Source organism: Ursus maritimus, unplaced genomic scaffold (genome assembly GCF_017311325.1).
Source record: "Ursus maritimus isolate PB19 unplaced genomic scaffold, ASM1731132v1 scaffold_2, whole genome shotgun sequence".
NCBI classification, from domain to species: Eukaryota; Metazoa; Chordata; class Mammalia; order Carnivora; family Ursidae; genus Ursus; species Ursus maritimus.
In genome coordinates this window covers 5,234,384-5,254,753 of record NW_024424452.1, presented here as the reverse complement: position 1 = coordinate 5,254,753, position 20,370 = coordinate 5,234,384, and the positions used below count along the sequence as shown (strand labels likewise).

The 20,370-nt window shown below is 43.5% G+C and overlaps 1 protein-coding gene across 4 annotated transcripts in view; it reads right to left on the bottom strand.

Moving 5' to 3' along the window:
- Positions 1–20,370, bottom strand: part of LOC103669974 (radial spoke head 10 homolog B-like) — a 53,761-nt gene that overhangs the window by 2,584 nt on the left and 30,807 nt on the right. For all 4 annotated transcript variants that reach the window (XM_008698339.2, XM_008698340.2, XM_008698344.2 and 1 more), the window contains 4 exons: positions 19,421–19,528; positions 15,262–15,402; positions 13,393–13,518; positions 11,910–12,003 (listed from right to left, as the gene is read on the bottom strand). In XM_008698339.2, coding sequence (XP_008696561.1) covers positions 11,910–12,003; positions 13,393–13,518; positions 15,262–15,402; positions 19,421–19,528 — 469 coding nt within the window. The remainder of the gene's footprint in view (positions 1–11,909; positions 12,004–13,392; positions 13,519–15,261; positions 15,403–19,420; positions 19,529–20,370) is intronic.

The following is a 20,370-nucleotide window of genomic DNA, read 5'->3' as shown; positions in this document are numbered from 1 at the left end:
AAAAACAGCCCACTGGGATTGTTGCTCTGGGCACCATGTCACGGGGCAGGCACAGTCTCTACTTCAGAAGTAGCAGAGTGCAGTAGTAAAGAGCACAGACATGAACCAAGCAAGTTAGAGTCAAGGCTCAGCTCTGCCACTTATTAGCTATGTAACCTGCAAGTGAATATCTGTGCCTTGGTTTCCTCATCTGCAAAAGGGGAACCATGTAGGACCCCCCTCACAGAGGTGGTATGAAGGCTCAATGATTTAGTAGTAAATGCTCAGTGATATGCTTGTGCTTTTCCCACAAGCCATTTTGCCAAAGCAAATAATTATAAAATAGGTCATGCACTAGGAACAATACCTGCCAAACATATCGGATAAAGAATGACTTGTATCCAGGTTACATAAATAACTCAATGAGACAACCCAATAAAAAAAAAAAATGTAGGGGCGCCTGGGTGACTCAGTCGTTAAGCATCTGCCTTCAGCCCAGGGCGTGATCCCAGAGTCCTGGGATCGAGTCCCACATCAGGCTCCTCTGCTGAGAGCCTGCTTCTTCCTCTCCCACTACCCCTGCTTCTGTTCCTTCTCTTGCTGGCTGCCTCTCTCTGTCAAATAAATAAATAAAAATCTTTAAAAAAAAAATTTAAACACACCACTAAGTGTTGGAGAGGACATGGAAAGACCAGACCTCCTCATATATCACTGATGGCAGATAGAACGGTATGGCCAATTAGGAAAACAGCCTGGCTGTTTATATCATAAAACAATTCCACTGCTAGATACCAATCCGAGAAAATGCCCACCATGCCTTGCACACCAATTTTCACTATTCATGATAGCCTAAGGTGGAAATAGTCCAGCTGTCCCTCGCGACTGATGGAGAGATAAAATGTGGTTTATTTCTACAATGGAACACTACTCAGCTATACAAAGGAGCAAAATAGTAAGATGCATTACAGCATGAATGAATCCCAAAGTAATTTTAAGTGAAAGAACAGACAAGATTCCATTTATATGAAATGTTCAAGAAGAGCAAATGCATGAAGACAGAGGGTAGGTCATTGGTGCCAGGCCCACAGCACCCAATGCACCTCCCCCACATAACAGTGCTGGGAGTGAGCCCTCAGCATGGGGGCCAGGGAGGGACCACAAACTGGACTTAGCACCCGCCCCGAGACAGCAAAAGGGAGCCTGCCAGCACTCAGCCTGGCATATCACAGGATCGAGAGAAGGTCAGAATTCTGCCACAAAAGGGACCAAGAAATGTTGAGCAGGTGTGTCCTTAGGTGGTCTGAGAAAGCTTCAGAATCCCCAACAGCGCTGAAGGAAGGTTTTATTAGTAGAGCCTTCGCGTGCAAAGACAGCAACACAAGACTTCAAGGAGTCTAAAGAAACATGACGCCACCGCAAGAGCACAACAATCTTCCAGTAACCAGGCCCAAAGGTATGGAGGTCTGCGACTGAGCTGACTGAGCATTCAGAATAGCCATTTGAAGGATGCTCAGGGAGCTACAAGCACACAGAAGACCGTTCCGTGAAATCAGGAAAACAACCTATGAACAAAAGGAGTTGATAACAAGGAGATGGAAATCACAAGAAAAACAAGTTGTGGAGCCGAGGACTACGGTGCGTGAGATGAAAGTGCAGTAGAGCATCAACCACAGAATGGATCCAGCAGAAGAAAGAGTCTGTGGATTAAAAGGAGCTTTTGAATTAGTACTGCTTAGGTTTCATTAACTTAGCGTGGTTTAGGCTCTGGGAATTCAGCTGTGATCGTCCTGCTCAGGTGGTTTTTATACACCCCCCTCTTTCCTGGGGGAGAAACGGGGTTTCATTTTTGTTTTAATCTTCGTCACGTTTTCCGGTCTTGGTTATACTGATTTTGTTAAATGAACGGGTTTTTTTATGCTTGGAGTTTTAAAAATAAGCATGTAAGAACAATTCTAATACTGGTACTGTCTTTTTTGCTCATAAAATTAAATTTAGGAGAGTAACTTTCTGATGGTTTTCTTCCCCATGATTATTCAGGTTTTCTGTCTTTTCCTGAGTCTTTTTGTTACTAATATCTTCCTAGAAAATAATTTCAGATTTTTCATATGTATTAGCTTAGAGATGTATATAGCATCCTTTCACTACACTTAAAAAAAAATCTTGTCTATAGGTATTTTTTCCTTCCAAGTGAGATGATATGTGTTCTATCACTTTCATCCTGTCTTGAGAGTGTCTGTCTTCTCACATAAAGAACCAGCTTTCAGAATGATCAATTTTAGTAACTTTAGTATTTTTATGTATAATTCGTGAGTTTATATTCTCATTAATGCCTTCCTCCTTCTCTCCTTGTATTTCATACTCCTCCCTCTACCCTTTTGGGCCAAATGTTGAAGTTACCATGTTTTCTTGTTTAATAGTGAAAACATTTAACACTATACATTTTCTAGGTTATAGTTTTGACCATGTCTTGGAATGTTTCTATTTCACTTTTCTAACTGTTCTCAGAAGTGTAATTTTACTTTAAGAACTATTTAGAATAGAGGAACTCATATTTGGTGGGGCTTTTTGTTGTATTGTTTTCGCTTTTAATGTCCAAGTGGTTGTATGATATTTTTCTTCTTAACGCACCTGGCCCTTTTTTAATAGGAAGAGCCCAGTGGCATTGGATGACCCCAGGCAAAGGAGAGGGATGAAGCTGGAAGCCAGTGTGGACAGGGCTGAGTAATGACCTGGAAGTTGGGGAAGTGGAGGCAGCGGATAGAATGTGAGAGGGATTTTACCAGGAAAAGGGATCATATTAGAAGGAACATGAGGCACCGAATAAGGGCTTTGTTGTGTTTAACGTGAGCATCTTTAAAAACCATCTTACCCCGTATGCAAAAGTAAAATGGATTAAAGACCTAACCAGAAAACTCCTAGAAGAAAACATAGGTAGTAGTTTCCCTGACATCAGCCCTAGTGGTATTTTCCTAGTTGTGTCTCCTCAGGCGAACAAAAGCAAAAATAAACTACTGGGACTACATCAAAATAAAAAGCCTTTGCACAGTGATGGAAGGAATCCTCAAGACCACCTACGGAATGGGAAAAGATGTTTGGGAATGATACACTATCTGATAAGGGCTTCATATGCAGAATATATAAACTTAACACCAAAAACAAATGACAGGACCTGAATACATTTTCCCAAAGAAGACACAGATGGCTAACAGACACATGAAAAGATGAACATCACTTATCAGAAATGCAAATCAAAACCACAGTGAGATATCACCTACACCTGTCAGAATGGCTCAAATCAAAAACACAAGAAATAAGTGTTCATGAGGATGTGGAAGAAAAGGAGCCCTCGTGCACTGGTGGTGGGAATACAAATTGGTGCAGCCACTGTGGAAAATGGTATGGAGGTTCCTCAAAAAATTAAAATTACCATATGATTCAGTAGTTCCACTACTGGGTATTTATCCGAAGAAAATGAAAACACTAATTTGAAAAGATATATGCACCCCTGTGTTTACTGCAGCACTATTTACAAGAGCCAAACATGGAAGCAACCCAAGTATCTATCCATAGATGAATGGATGAATGAATGGAATGTATATGTATGTATATACACATACATACATACAATGGAATATTACTCAGCCATAAAAAATGAGATCTTGCCATTTGCAACAACATTGATGGACCTAAAGTGTATAAAGTGAGGTCAGAGAGACAAATACCATATGATTTCACTCATGTAGAATTTAAGAAAACAAATCAATAAACCAAGAAAAAAAAAACTCTTAAAAATACAGAGAACTGGTGGTTGCCAGAGAGATGAGTGGGGGGATGAGGGAAATTTAAAAAGGGGTTCAACACTTAACACACTTATCTTGATGAGCACGGAGTAGTATATAAAACTGTTGAATCATATTGTACACCTGAAACTAATATAACACTGTATGTTAATTATACTTCAATTTTTTAAAAAATGAATGAAACTCTTGAGAAAGACAAGTCAACTGTATAAGGATATCGTCAACAGTATCAGGCTTGAGAGATGGACATGCAGGGCCCACACTGGGGGAACAACCATCCTAACAGACTGATTCAACTTGGTAAGAGCATGCTTTTGAAAGTCAACTCCAGGAGAAGTGACATCACCAAGATGGTGACATAGGTCATTGCCTGACTTCACTCCCCCTTCAAAAGAAGAACCAACAACTATTCATGGACAAGACACCACTGAGAGAATCCTAGACTACAGGGGTGAAGCTGAAGCACTCCTTCACCACAGAGAACAAAACAGGTAAGAGGAACGGCTACCTGCTGACCGCATTCTCCCCTCCACCCCCAGGCTGGCACAGCACCAAACTGAGGTCTCCCCTGAGTCTGTGGTTCCTTCAGTGGGAAAAGAGAGTCCAGGGTAGACATCCAGCTCCCCCAGCATGTGGGTCACTTCTTGGGGGCCCCCACTGCAGTCTTACCCCATGGGAATTGCTAGGGAATCTGTGGGCTCAACCACTGGGAATTTGTTAGTGACAGAAGGGGGAGGGGCTTGCAACAGTCAGCACTGAGATCTTGGCAGACTTGAGTTCCTACCTGCAGCACCCAAGTGTCAGCCCCCAAACAGTGTCTTTGCTCACCTACAGAACCAAGTTGGTGGTGAAATCTGACCAGGAAACTCCACAGGGTATAGGTCAGCCTGATTAATGTCCTCAAATGAAGAGCTGTGCTACCCTTGGAGACTGGTTGGTGCCCCTGCCCAGAAACACGCAAGCACACAGTATGGTAGCCAGTTCATGTATGGAGGGTTCCACTGCTCTGTCCAAGCAGAGGATCTGATTCATAGCTCCATCCTGTGCTAAGTAAACCTCCCAGCCCTGCTTAGCCAGAAAGCCTGACCAGAACATCTGCAAAGCTGCAATAGCCCTGCAAAATTTGAGCAGTCTGGTAGGCAGAGCTGAGAGACTGCAGAGCAAAGCCAGTGGCCCTGTTTAGCCAGGGAATGTGGGAGCATGGTTTGGCTTGAGTCAAGACTACAAAGAGCATTATCAGCCTTGGAGCAGTTCTCCCTCTCCACTCAGCCAAGGAAACTAATTCATAACACTACTCCCCCCGCCCCACCTCCACCTCACCTCATTGCTGGATACAGTCTTTAGCCCACCCAGCAGTCCTGCACTTGAACAGAGAGCACAGCCTAGGACTTTCCCTGTCTGCAGAGCAAAATCAGCAACCTGTCTGGCCAGGGAATTTATTTCACACACTTGCCTGATTCAGGTACCCAAACAACAAGCCATGCAGGCCCTGGGCCCTGCCCTGCTGCCCCGCCAGAGTAGGGAAGCTAATTCATAGCCTCATCTACAGCTGAGTATCCTACCCAACCTGACCAGAATACCCAGGCAACCATGAAGCATATCCTGTAGCCTCACTTGGGCAGGGAACCAAGCCATTAGTCCTACCTAAAACTGTTTTCAGTCAGCAGCACCCTTCCCCCACCAATCTCAGAGCTCAGACAGTAGCCTTGCCACAAAATAGACCTGATAATAAGCCCTACCGGCCCAAGAAAGTACCACCAGACACATCCAGAAACCCAAACTGAGCTGATGGGTGAGCAAAGGCCTCTGCTAATGCAAACCTGTAAAATCTGAAGGAGGATACCACTGGCTCAAATGCACAGACACCGAAGCAAGAAATCAAGGATCATGAAAACCAGGTAAACATAACACCGAAGGAAACTAATAAAGCTGTAGTAGGTGACCCTAAAGAAGTGGAGATCTGTGAACTGTTGGAGAATTCAGAACAATCCTCCTGAAGAAGTTAGTGAACTACAAGAATGTACAACTACACAAAATGAGGAAAACCATGCAAGACCAAAACAAGAAGTTCAACAAAGGAGCCATCAAAAAACCCCAAAAATCCTAGAGCTGAAAAACAACAATGAATGAACTGAAGAATTCAATAGTAAGCTTTAAAAGCAGACTGGGTCATACAGAAGAAAGAATCAGAGACCCAGAAGACAGGGCAGAAGGAACAAAAATTTTAAAAAGGTGAGGAAAGCCTATGGAACTTCTGGAACACAATCAAAAGAAATGGTATTCTCATTATAGAAATTCCAGAAGGAGGAGACAAGGGGATAGAAAGTATATTTAAAGCAATAAATAATGGCTAAAAACTTACCAAACCTAAGGAGAGAAAAGGACATCCAGATCTATGAAGTCATAAAGACCCCAAATAGGTTAAGCCCAAAGGGAGCTACACTGAAGCACATTATAACCATCAAAAGTCAAAGAATTTTGAAATTAAGAGAGAAGTTACCTATAAGGGAACCCCTTATACGACTACTGACTGGTTTTTTCAATAGAAACTTAGGCCAAGAGGGAATGAAATGAACTATTCAAATATTGAAAGAAAAAAACGTGTCAATGAAGAATTATACCCAGCAAAGTTGTCCTTCAGAAGTGAAGAGGTACTTTTCTGAACAAAAGGAGTTCATCACCACTAAACCTGCCTTACAGGAAATGCTTAAGAGAGTGCTTTAAGTAGAAGTTAAAGGATACTAATTAACATCATAAAAACATAAGCTGGTAGTGTAAAACCCACTGGTAATAGTAAATACATAGATTCCGTAATATGGTAATGGTGGTGCGTGATTCACTTTAACTCTAGTTCAAAAGTTAAAAAAAATAATGTTGTTAGTTACAGAACATAAAAAATATGTAAATGGTAACATCAGTAACCTAAAACATGAGGGGGAGGGGGCGCCTGGGTGGCACAGTGGTTAAGCATCTGCCTTCGGCTCAGGGCGTGATCCCAGCGTTATGGGATCGAGCCCCACATCGGGCTCTTCCACTATGAGCCTGCTTCTTCCTCTCCCATTCCCCCTGCTTGTGTTCCCTCTCTCGCTGGCTGTCTCTATCTCTGTCGAATAAATAAATAAAATCTTTAAAAAAAAAAAAAAACATGAGGGGGAGAAGTGTAAAATTTAAGAACGCTAATGAAGTTATTAGCTTAAAACAGGGTGTTACAAATTTAAGACATTTTATATAAGCTTTATGGTACCCACAAGGGGAAAAATTCTGTAGTAATAACACAAAAAGATATGATTTTAAAAAGTCAGAGCATACTGATATCAAAGGCATCAAAACACGAAAAAACGCAGCAGGATGAAAAACAAGGAATGGTAGCTCTACGAAACAATCAGAAAACAATTAACAAAAGAGCAACAGTAAGTCCTTACCTATCAATAATTACTTTAAGTGTAAATTAAGATTAAATTCTCCAATCAAAGGCATAGAATAGCTGATCGGATAAAAAGACAAGATCCAAGAATAAGCTGCCTATAAGACTTCACTTAACCTTAAAGACACACACAGACTGAAAGTGGAGGGGTGGAAAAAATATTTCAAGCAAATGATAATTTAAAAACAAAAAAAGCAGGAGTAACTAATATCAGACAACACGGACTTTTTCTTAAAGATTATATTTATTTGAGAGAGAGAGAACAAGTGGGGGAAGGGCAGAGTGAGAGGGAGAAGCAGACTCCCCACTGAGCAAGGAGCCCGATGTGGGGCTCGATCCCAGGACCCTGAGATCATGACTTGAGCTGAAGGCAGACACTTAACCGGCTGAGCCACCCCAGCATCCCCAGACAACACAGACTTTAAAAACAGTAAAAAGGGTCATTACATAATGAGAAAGCAGTTAATCCATCAAGAAGATACATTTATATTTATGCAGCCTACTTCAGGTACCTAAATAAAGCAAAAGCTAACAGAGCAAAAATGAGAAATAAGCAATACAGTAATAGCTGGAGACTTTAAGACCCCACTTTCAACAACGGATAGGTCATCCAGACAGATAATAAGGAAACAGATTTGATCAATGCTATAGACCAAATGGACTTAACAGACATATACAGAACATTCTGACAACAGAATACACATTCTTCTCAAGCACACATGGAACACTTTCTAGCATAGATCAACATGTTAGACCACAAAGCAAGTCTTAGCAAATTCAAGATTGAAATCCTATCAAGTATCTTCTCTGACCACAATGGTATAAAATAGAAGTCAGTAACAGGAGGAAAACTGGAAACACATGGAAATTATCTCCTGAACAACCAATGGATCGAAGAAGAAATTAAAGGGGAAGTTTAAAAGTATCAGGAAACTGGGGCGCCTGGGTGGCTCAGTCGCTAAGCGTCTGTCTTCAGCTCAGGGCGTGATCCTGGCGTTCTGGGATCGAGCTCCATGTCAGGCTCCTCTGCTGGGAGCCTGCTTCTTCCTCTCCTACTCCCCCTGCTTGTGTTCCCTCTCTCGCTGGCTGTCTCTCTCTCTCTCTGTCATATAAATAAATAAAATATTTTAAATAAATAAATAAATAAACAAACAAATAAATAAATAAATATGGGCACACATAAAGCAACAGCCCCAGGGAGCCTGGCTGGCTCAGCTGGAAGAGCGTGCAACTCTTGATCTTGGGGTCGAGAGTTTGAGTCCCACATTGGGTGTAGAGAGGATTTAAATAAACTTACAAAAAAAAGAAAGACAAAGAAAGAAAAGAAAAGAGGAGCGCCTGGGTGGCTCAGTCGTTAAGCATCTGCCTTCAGCTCAGGGCATGATCCCAGAGTCCTGGGATCGAGCCCCACATCGGGCTCCCTGCTCCGCTGGGAGCCTGCTTCTCCCTCTCTCACTCCCCCTGCTTGTGTTCCCTCTCTCGCTGGCTGTCTCTCTCTGTCAAATAAATAAATAAAATCTTAAAAATAAGTAAAAGTATCAGGAAACAAACTGAGGGTTACAGAAGGGGGGTGGGAGGCAGGGTAACTGGGTGATGAGTGTTAAGGAGGGCACGTGTAATGATGAGCACCGGGTGTTATATGCAACTAATGAATCGTTGAACAGTACATCAAAAACTAACAATGTACTTTATGTTGGCTAATTGAACATAATAAAAAAAGTATCTTGAGACGAAAATAGAAACAGAATATACCAAAACTTACAGGATGCAGCAAAAGTGGTTCTAAGAAAGAAGTTCATAGCAATAAACACCTACATTAAGAAACAAGAAAGAATTCAAATAAACAAACCTAACTCTGACTTAGGGAACTAGAAAAAGAAACCAGATCCAAAAGTTGCAGAAGGATGGAAATAATAAAGATTAGAAATACACAAAACAGAGAACAGGAAAACAGAAAATATTAACAAAACTAAGAGTTGATCCTTTGAAAAAAAAAAAATGACACCTTTAGCTAGACTAACCAAGGAAAAAACAGCGAGGACCCAAATCAACAACACTGTAAACGAAAACAAACACTATGATCAACACCACAGAAATATAAAGATCATAAGAGGCTACTAGGAACAATTATACTCCAACAGACTGGACAACCTAGAAGAAATGGAGAGATTCTTAGGAACATACACCCTACCAAGACTGAATCAAGAAGAAATAGAAAATCTGAACAGACCAATAACTAGTAAGGTTGAATTAGTAACCAAAAATCTCCCAGCAAAGAGAACCCCAAGACCAGATAGTTTCACTGTTGAATTTTACCAAACATTTGAAAAAAAATTAATGCAAATCCTTCTCTAACTCTTCCCAAAAAGAGCTCCTATCCCTTTTGAATATAGGAGCAAAAACATTTAATAAAGTACTATTATACTAAATTCAGCATATAAAGGGATCGTTCACCATGGCCAACTGGGATTTATCCCTGGGAGGCAAGGATGGTTCAACATATACAATCGATCAATGTGATACATCACATTAATAGAATCAAAGAAAAAATTTCATGATCATCTCTGTAAACACAGAAAAAGCATTTGACAAAATTTAATATCCATTCATGATTTAAAAAAAAAAAACCTTAACAAATTAGGTACAGAAGGAATGTACCTGAACATAACACAGACTATATATGGGGCGCCTGGGTGGCTCAGTTGGTTGGTGTCTGACTTCAGCTCAGGTCATGATCTCAGGCACCTGGGATCAAGCCCCACATTGGGCTCCCCACTTGGTGGGGAGTCTGCTTATCCCTCTCCCTCTCACTCTGCCCCTCCCCATGTTTATGCTCTGTCCCTCTCAAATAAATCTTTTTTTAAAAAATAAGGGCTATATATTACAAGCCCTCAGCTAACATCACACTCAATAGTGAAGGATTGAAAAATTAACCTCTAAGATCAGAAACAAGAGAAGGATCCACTCTCATCACTTTTATTCAACATAGTACTGGAAGGTCCTACGTAGCCAGAGCAGTTAGGCAAGAAAAAGAAATTAAAAATATCATAATTGGAAAGGAAGAGGTAAAATTGTCTCTATTTGTAGATGACATGATTTGATATGTGGGAAATCCTGAATACTCCATGAAAAAACTGATAGGTCTAATCAATGAATGCAGGAAAGTTGCAGGATATAAAATTAACATACAAAAATCAATAGGGTTTCTGTACACTAACAATGAATTATCAGGAAAAGAATTAAAGAAAATGATCCCATTTACAATACCATCAACACAATAAAATGCTTAGGAATAAATTTAGCCAAGAAGTAAAAGATCTCTACTCAGAGTACTTTAAGACATGATGGAAGGAAATTGAAAAAGACAAAAATAAATGGAAAGGTAACCCATATTCATGGATTAGAAAATTCAATATTGTTAAGATGTCAATACTACCAAGAGCCATTTATAGATTTGATGCAATCCCTATCAAGATTCCAATGGCATTTTTAACAGGTAGAAAAAACAGCTCTAAAATTTATATGGAACCACAAAAGACCCCAAATAGCCAAAGGAATCCTGAGAAAGAACTAAGCAGGAGGCATCATACTTCCTGACTTGAAGCTATGCTACACAGTATAAAAAGTTAACAGTATGGTACTGGCATCAAAACACACAAAGACCAAGGGAACAGAATCAAGAGCCCAGAAATAAACCCATGTGTATAGTCAGTACTTGACAAGGAAGACAGAAATGTTCAATGGAGAGAAGATAGTCTCTTCAGTAACTGGTGTTGGGAAAAAAGATCACCGCACACCTGTCAGAATGGTGAGCATCGAAAAGACAAGAGATAACAAATGATGGTGAGGATGTGGAGATAGGGGAGCCCTCCTGCCCTGTTGGGGGGAATGTAAATTGGTGCAGCCCCTCTGGGAAACAGTATGGAGGTTCCTCAGCAAATTCAAAATGGAAGTATCATATAACCCAACAATTCTACTCCTGGAAAGATATCCAAAGGAAACAAAAACACTGTGGAAGAGATGTCTGCTCCCCCACGATCATTGTGGTATCATCCACAACAGTCAAGACATGGAAACAACCTAAGTGTCCAACGGATTGATGGATAAAGAAGTTGTGGCGTATATACAATGGAACTTTTTTCATCCGTTAAAAAGGGGGAAACCCTGCCATTTGTGACAACATGGACGGGCCTTGAGGGCATTACGCTAAGTGAAATAAGCCAGCCAGAGAAAGACAAGCACTCTATGAACTTACTTATATGTAGAATTTTAAACAAACAAACAAACAAAAAAACTCAAAAAAAAAAAAAAAGACCAGATTTGTGGTTACCGGAGGCTGGGGTTGGGGTTAGGGGGGATTGGATGAAGGTGGTCAAAAACTATGAAATTCCAGTTGTAAAATAAATAAGTACTAGCGATGTAATCTGCAGCGTGACGACTATAGTTGACGCTGCTGTGTGATACAGACAAAAATTGTTAAGCGTAGATCCTAAGAGTTCTCATCAAGAGGGAAAAAAATTTTTTTTTGGTTATCTGTAGAAGATGATGTATGTTAGCAAAACATACTGTGGTGATCACTGCACAATACATACTGTCAAAGCAGCCTAATTATATTTTTAAAAGATAGTTGTACATTTTTCTAAACCTCCTATCATTTATAAAGCAACAGTGTGCAAACATTAGAATTCAATCATGAAAATACTCACCATTTTGAGATAAAAAAAACGTTAGCCCTTTTCCTGGAGATCTAAAGTTCATTTTGGAAATTCTTTCATCACTTAGAGACTTCTTGATCTTGGGCTTTTACATTTAAAAAAAATAAATAAAGCAAAATATGACTTCTGCATCACTGTGGACTAAAACCAACTTGCTACATTATAAATAATTAGAAAATTATTAATGAGGCCATTCTCTTTAAGCAAGAGACTATCTTTGACTATGTTTAACTTGCATAAAATATAGCTATTTGTACAATTAAGGAAATGGATAACAGTTATTGTATCCACTAAAACTTTCCTCCCAAGAAACCAAAGATTTGAAAGTCTTCCCTGGGTCTGTTGGGAAAGTGTTTACCACATACTGTTAAATGTACCTACGGTCTGATATTAACGGCATTAATTAGTGGATATATGCTGTTCACACCCACGTTTCTGCCTCCAATGAGATCTCGCCCTTGAACCCCAGGCTTGTGTCTCCGTCTATACCACCTGGATGTTTGATCAGACACCATAAGCTTAACGTGTCCAAAAGCAGCCCCCTAACTCCTGTCCCCCACCCCAAGCTTCCCTTCACAGTAAATGACAACCGTATCTCCCAGTCATTCAGGCCAAAAGGCTTAGAATCATCTTGGCCATGTCTTTCCTTCTCAAACTCCACAGTCTTCAACAAACCTACATGTAATTCCAAAACCTTCCTTGCCGGTTTGTCAACGGTGAAGCCACGGGGAGCCTACTAACCCTCGGCTCCAGGGCCCTCCCTCCTCACTCAGAAGGAAAGCCGGGTCCTCACCATGGCCCGCGCTCTCCTGGTCTGGCCCCACTGCCCCACTGAGTTCCCGTGCCCAGGCCACTCTGACGTGCTGAGCCACGTGTCTGTCAACAACCCAAACATGCCCCACCTCAGGGTCTCGGCACAGAAGAGTCTTCCTCCAGATAATCCCATGGTTGCTTCCCCACTTCATGAGTGCTTGAATGTCACTTCATCAGAAGACCTGTCACTACCTCATCCTGTCACTCCACAGCCTGCCTTGCTTTTCACCGCAGCCCCTACACCTCGTAAGTGTGAGGAAGTGGAGCATTGTGGTAACGGGTGCAAATTCTGGAGTCAGACTGCTGCATACGCACCCCCAGCTCCAGTGCTTACTAGAGGCGTGACTGTGGGCAGCTTACCTAACTTCGTGCCTCAGCTCCCTCCTAGAGATAGTAACAGCACCCGAAGGTGGTTTGGGGTGTTAAATGAGCTCCTACTGCAGAGTGCGTGACACCTGGTAAACACCCCGGAGTGTGAGCTGTCACTGCCATCCACTTGTCTCCCCATCCTCCCTGGAATGTGAAGTCCGCGAGGGGACAGGTTTTTGCTTCACTGCAGATCGCCAGCACACAGAAGTGTGCTGATCACACAGGAGGTACGCAAAGCTCGTTGATACCGCAACCAGGTAACTACTGTTACGTAGTTGGTTGAAATACGAACCTCTGATCTCCTTATTTTGCTAAGATCAAGCATGAGTCCTAGCTTGCTTGAAGATGACTTGGTGCTGGCGTCCTGCAGATCTGATTCCTGGCTTGTTCCTATACTCGAACTCCTGTTCTGGATGTTCTGAGCAAGGACAAATACATAAGAGGATTTGGGATTTTCATGGAGACACGCCCATGATTTTTTTAATAAAAGATTTTATTTACTGGGGCACCTGGGTGGCTCAGTGGGTTAGGTTGCCCAACACCTGTCTTTCTCTCTCTCTCTCTAATAAATAAACCTTTAACAATAAATAAAAATTTAAAAATATTTATTTGCAAGAGCAAGAGCACGAGCTGGGGGAGGGGCAGAGGGAGAGGGAGAGAAGCAGACTCCCCGCTGAGCAGGGAGCCTGACACGGGGCTCGACCCAGAATCCCAAGATCATGACCTGAGCCAAAGTCAGACACTTAACCGATGAGCCACCCAGGTGCCCCCACACACAATTTTAATGAAGTGTAATTTACAGTTAAGCTACACATAAAGTGTACTTACTATTTGATGATTTTTGACATGTCTATACCTGTGAAACAATCACCTCAGTCAAGGTGGCGAGAATATCCATCACCCCCAAACTTGCTTCCTGTGCCCCTTGGGAATCCACCCTCATCCTTAGGCAATTACTGATCTGCTTTCTGTCACTACAGATTACTTTGCACTTTCTAGAATTTCATATAATTGTACCTTTTTTTGTCTGACTTCTTTCACCCAACGTAATTATTTTGATTCATCCTTGTATCCTGTATCATGAGTTATTTCATTGCCGAGTCATACTCCATTGTATGGATAGAATATGATTTGCCTTGTTGGACATTTGGAATGACATATTAAAAACCAGAAGTGAACATGATCAGACAGTTTCTGAGGATGACCCCTAGACCGTGCTCACACTTAGCTATTAGAGTCCATGTGATGCCATCCATGAAAACATGGACGAATTCGGGGTGGACATTCATTTCCCTCAGAGCAAAGCTCCAGAACATGGCCCATGATCAGGCTCCCAGACGACCTGGAGAGGCCATCAGTCATATCCTAAACCCGGACAAGGCATATCTGGTTGGTGGGGTGAACTGTGCGGTGAATTTGAACATGAAGCTCTCATCTCACGAGGAGTCTGAGACACATCAGGGGATTTGTGGGAAGAGCCACTCTTGACACAATAAACATGACATTGTATGTGTAGGTCTGAAGAGTTTCCCAGCTGTGAGGTTCCACTGGCCCCCAAGACTCTCCCTGTGGGTCCAAATGAATGGCCCGAAAATCAGAAATCCTCTAAACCTACTTAGCCTGAAACCTCACCCAAAACTAGTTGTGTCAGTTTGCCCCAGCTGCTAGATCCTTCAGGAGGGTGGCTGACACTGCCCTTGCTCCGCTGAGGTCTTGCAGTGGAGACTTGTGCTCAGCAGGCCCGTCCTATGAGCCGGCCCCATCCTAAGAGAACCATCTAGCATCTCATGTACACTCAGGAGCTGTTTCTTAGCATCTTCACCTGGGACAGGCTCTCTACTCTTGTAAACACTAGATCGCGTAATGAAACATTTCATAACAAAATATCTCAGATGTTCTAAGGCTCCTGGTCCACCCAGCGTGTTGGTACGCACTCTGACCGTCATTAGGACATCTCCGCTACTATGGCGAGGAGGGTACGTCCTGGGTCATGACCAAAAAGACAATACACCCTTTCAAAATGTGAAAAGAAGGCTTAAGTTTTTTCTTAAGTCTTAAATTATTTCCTGAAGGGTTACAGAAGCCCAAGGTAGTTTTGATATGGTTTAACCATTCCAGAATGAAACCATTTCTTGCTCTGTAAATTCTAAGATACCTTTACCTGATTCGTCGTATAAGGGCTTCCATGTTTGTTTCCAGACAGGTCATCATTTGGCAAATTTAAATAGGCTTTAGTCATTTGTTCAGTGACAGAGATGAGTGCAAAGCTTAAGAGAGCTTCAAAGAATTCCAGGAAAACCAGCTGAAACATAAGAAAATATAAAGGGTCTTATTCATTCTGACACAGCCTGAGGTGGAACAGCAATTCGACTGGGTGTTGGTTTCTGTTTCCAGAGAATGCCACCTCATTCAACGCTCAAGCATCATAGGTACACACAATTTTGAAACAAAAATGACAACATTTAAAAGATTACGTGTGTTCTGTTATTAGATTTATAAGCCATTTTGCTATTTTGTTGGAAATATATTATATTAGCTAATTAACATTTTCAAAAGGGTTTCCTTTTCTTTTTTTTTAAGATTATTTATTTATTTATTCGACAGAGATAGAGACAGCCAGAGAGAGAGGGAACACAAGCAGGGGGAGTGGGAGAGGAAGAAGCAGGCTCATAGCGGAGGAGCCTGATGTGGGGCTCGATCCCATAACGCCAGGATCACGCCCTGAGCCGAAGGCAGACGCTTAACCGCTGTGCCACCCAGGCGCACCCAGGGTTTCCTTTTTTCTTGAACAACTTAGAGAAGTGAACCCACCTGTGAACCCAAGTGACAAGTGCAGGAATTACCCACTTGGCAGCCACGCCCCTCCCTGCTGTGTGTGCCCCTGACACACAGACCTGCCTCTACCGGGGCAGCACCTGCACGGGGGGACAGCTTGCCTGGACTTCGATCATCCACCTGTCATGTCTGTTGGTCCTGAACCCAGAGCCCTTTGAGTCTGAGCTGGAAGAGGCTCACTGATTTGACCTGAGGCGCCAGGTCAGCCTCTTCCTGCTGCCCAGGGATCTGCTTAGCATCCCCGCAGTCCCAGTGTCCCCTAGGCTAACAGTTTGCTGACACCTGCCCAAAGAAGGGTCAGGCTGCTAAATGAGACATTTGCTTAGTTCAAAGGTAGGACACTTTGTTTCTTGTGCCCAAATTTGACTCTTCCTGTGACCCCCACCTAACACTCACTCACTACCTGCCAAGCTCCCAAAGTGTGCTACCCATATGCCAGCCCCCTCCTCCAAAGGCTTTGCCATTGGCTCGTTGAATCACGCGGAGCGTCAGTTTCTCCACCAGTAGGGTGCGGTCAGCACCGTATACTCTGTCATGAGGGTCAGGTGAAATCCCGGTGTAAAGTGCCTGTCATCCCACGTGTTGGATCATTAGCGGCTGGGACTCGTAGCTGTTGTCTTAAGTAAAAGCACAGGCCAGTGGGTCCCTGCCCCTAGCCAGGCAGCTATTGTCACCAGCCTTGAGGTGACACCAAACATCCACTTTGGAAGCATGACCTACAAGAAGAGTTTTGTTTTCTTATTAGCTCTTCTGCTCACGCCATTCCTACTCTTCCTCTCCCAGCAGAGAGCAAACTTTGAAGCATACGACCCCACCTGGCACTGTGGAGGTTCTGTCAACGTCAGGCGGATAAAAATTGTGCCTTAGGGGGCGCTTGGGTGGCACAGCGGTTAAGCGTCTGCCTTCGGCTCAGGGTGTGATCCCGGCGTTATGGGATCGAGCCCCACATCAGGCTCCTCCGCTATGAGCCTGCTTCTTCCTCTCCCACTCCCCCTGCTTGTGTTCCCTCTCTCGCTGGCTGTCTCTCTCTGTCGAATAAATAAATAAAATCTTAAAAAAAAAAAATTGTGCCTTAGATTTGCAGTTCCAGCCTACTGTGTGTGTCCCGGCTTATGAGTTTGCCTGTCAGCCTGAGAAAAGCAGCCTAAAGTTTTTGTTCAAGATGAAGTTATTCTTACAGTTTGGATAAGAGCAGAAGGAACTCACAAGCGTCGTGAGGTGGGAGCTACACAGAGGCAGGTGGGAAGCTCACCCAATGTGGACACTGGAATGACAGCCCTTGGGAGATGATGAGATGGGGTGAATATACTTTACACATACGAAAGACATGAATTTGGGGGGACCAAAGGAAAGGCTGTTATGGGCCGAATTGTGTTTCCGAAAAAAGGGTTGGAGTCCAGCACCTCAGAATGTGACCTTGGTGATAATGTCTTTATAGATCAAGTGAAAATGAGATCATTAGGGTGGGCCCTAATCCAACATGGCCACTGTCCTCATAAGAGGGAAGTTGGTTCACAGAGACAGACCCATAGCAGGAAGACAATGTGAAGAGACATGAGGAGAAGATGGCCGCTTACGCCTACAAGTCAAGAGGAGAGGCCCAGAGCACAGCCTTTCCCACAGCCCCGGAAGGAACCAGCTCTACCTTATTTCTGACTCTGGCTTTCAGAACTGCAGGCACTACATTTCTGTTATTTAAGTCCCCACAATAAATGGCGGAGTGGGGCACAGCAAATTCAAATGTTCTGAGATAGGAGTGTGACAGTTGCGTTCCGCAGACAGCAGGGAGGAAGGTGTGACTCAGTGGTCTGACAAGGACTCAGAAAGGTGGAGCCATCCGTGTCTTGAGGGCCTCCACTCTGAGTGAGATGGGAAGGCTGGGGGTGTGAGCAGGGGAGTGACATGACCTGGCTGCCGCCCTGAGAGGTAGGAGGACAAGGGACGAATCAGGAGGATGGGTGAGCCACTTTCCAGACGAAGCAGTGTAGGTGATAGGAGGCACCACATTCTAGAAATGCTTTGAAGGTGGAGCCAACAGGATCTCCTGAAGATCTGAATGTGGGTATGAGAGAGAGGCGTCGTTGAGACAGAGACGGGGCCTGACAACTGAAGGGCGGGGTGCTATCCTCCCTCCACACACGGGAGGCTGAGGTACGCAGGGGGGACAGTCTGGGCTGTGAGAAACCTGAGGGGCCACTCTGGCTAGGCCGTCAAGCTGGAAAGCGTGATTTGGGTTGGAGGTACAAACACTGGCCTTGTCCTCAGAAAGGTGGCATTTAAGATTATGAGACAAGGGGTGAGCACACCTAGAGAAGGGGACCCCGGCAGGAGTCTATGGCACTTGGACAGGATGAGTGTGGCAGAAAAGGAGAAACCAGCAAACAAGTTGGAAAGGGACCAGCAGTGAGGGAAGTGGGAGACCAAGGACATGGAGGGAAGAACGTGTTTGAGGTGGCAGACACGGCCTTTCAGGTGCCATGGCAGGCCCCCCTGGGCGGGTCATCATGGGGTCACTGGTGACCTGAACGCAAATGGTTTTAGCCGAGTGGGAGGAGCTACACAGATGCCATCTTTAGGACCTGTCCAGAAGAGGCAAAGCCACAAGGACAAAGAGTAGACTCCTGGCAGCAGGGCCAGGGCAGGGGGGGATTCAGGAGGTCTGGCAGATACTAAAAACAGTGGGGCCAACTAGTTGCCGCACTTCCGTTTACAGAAGAAAAGACTGAGCCTGGGGTGGCCAACTTGCCCAGAGCCCCTCGGCAAGCAGTGCTGAAAACTGAAGACACTTAGGAGGAGATCAATTAGTGTCTGACAGGTATAGGACATGTCAGCCAGAGAAACATAAACATGTATTAAATTGCTCAATTCTCCAGGAAACAGCGTCGTACAGTTGACCCTTGAACAACACAGGTGTGAACTGCGTGGGGCCACTGATGTGCAGATTTTTTTCCCATACACACAGGACAGTGCTGTAAATATATTTTCTCTTCCTTATGATTTTCTTAATGTTTTCTTGTCTCTAGCTTACTTTATTGCTGTAAGAACACAGTATGTAATACAAAATGTGTGTGAATCGCCTGTTTATGTTATCGGTAAGGCTTTCAGTCAACAGCAGGCTATGAGTAGTGAAGTATTGGCGGGTCGAAGTTATACCTGAATTTCTGGCTGAGTGGGGTGTCGTTGTTCCTAACCCTGGCGTTGTTCAAGGTCAGCTGTAGTTTAATATTCTTTTGACTTCATTTGTTATTTCCTGACATCTGGAATATTCTTTTTTATGTGCACTCCAGTTTTCTAATACAATCAAGGAGATACAGCTACACAGACACACACAGATATACACACGTGTGTAAATATACACACGCATACAGACGTACACATAGTTATGCACTGGGGCCAGAATGCTTTTCCGTCAAATCTTGGTTCTCAGTATCCCAGGCAAACAGCCTAAATTGTGTCTGTGCTGTTTGTCACACCTCTTTACAAACCTCAAGTTCGAAGTTGCTGTCTACGCCGTCATGTATGAAAGGATTATCCTCTGCGATGACCTCCACAAATTTGGTTGCTGTTAATTCTTTATTTATCATTTTGAAGTCCTGCAAAAGAAACAACCAATTAAACCATAATGGCCTATTATTACAAATAGCTACATTTTTTAAAAGATTGTATTTATTTATTTGAAAGAGAGAAAGAACACAAGCAGGGGGAGCAGGAGAGGGAGAAGCAAGCTCCCCGCTGAGCAGGGAGCCCGAGCCCGATGCAGGGCTTGATCCCAGGACCCTGAGATCACGACCTGAGCCGAAGGCAGATGCTAAACTGACTGAGCCACCCGGGCGCCCCTAAATAGCTACATATTTTTAATGTTAATTTATATCCATGTAACACTTAAAGGAGATGTTCTAGAAATGAATATCTTTGAAACTGACCCTTTTGAAAAGCATTCTAGATTAACACTGCTATTTACCTCTCTAGACCTTCCCTAATCCCTCTAAAAAGAAGTGTCTTTAGAGGCATAAACACAGGACAGAGGGGTTGGGAGAATGGATGGTCCAGATGTGAGATATCAACCCAGCTGCACAGGTGGGGAAACGCTGGCTAGAGGACTCCGGAGTCAGGGTGCTGTAGGCACTCAGGGAGGAGGCCCCTCGGAAAGTTATGCTCCAGGGAGGGCTGAACACAGGAAGACTTGTCGAGAAGGCCCTGTCTGCATCAAAGCTGCAAACAGAAGCTTTGCTCTCAGAGATACTGAACCAGAGAGCATTTGGTCCAGGACACACAGTCTCCCCTAAGTTAGTGCTGCTGAAAACAAGGATCAGGTGACCGTGCACCTCATAGGGGCTAGCTTCTCACTGGCCCACCCTCTGCTCTCTCCTAAGCACCGTGCAAACCAGGTTCATCTGTTCTAATGGAAAGATCATACTGACTCCATGTGAACCTG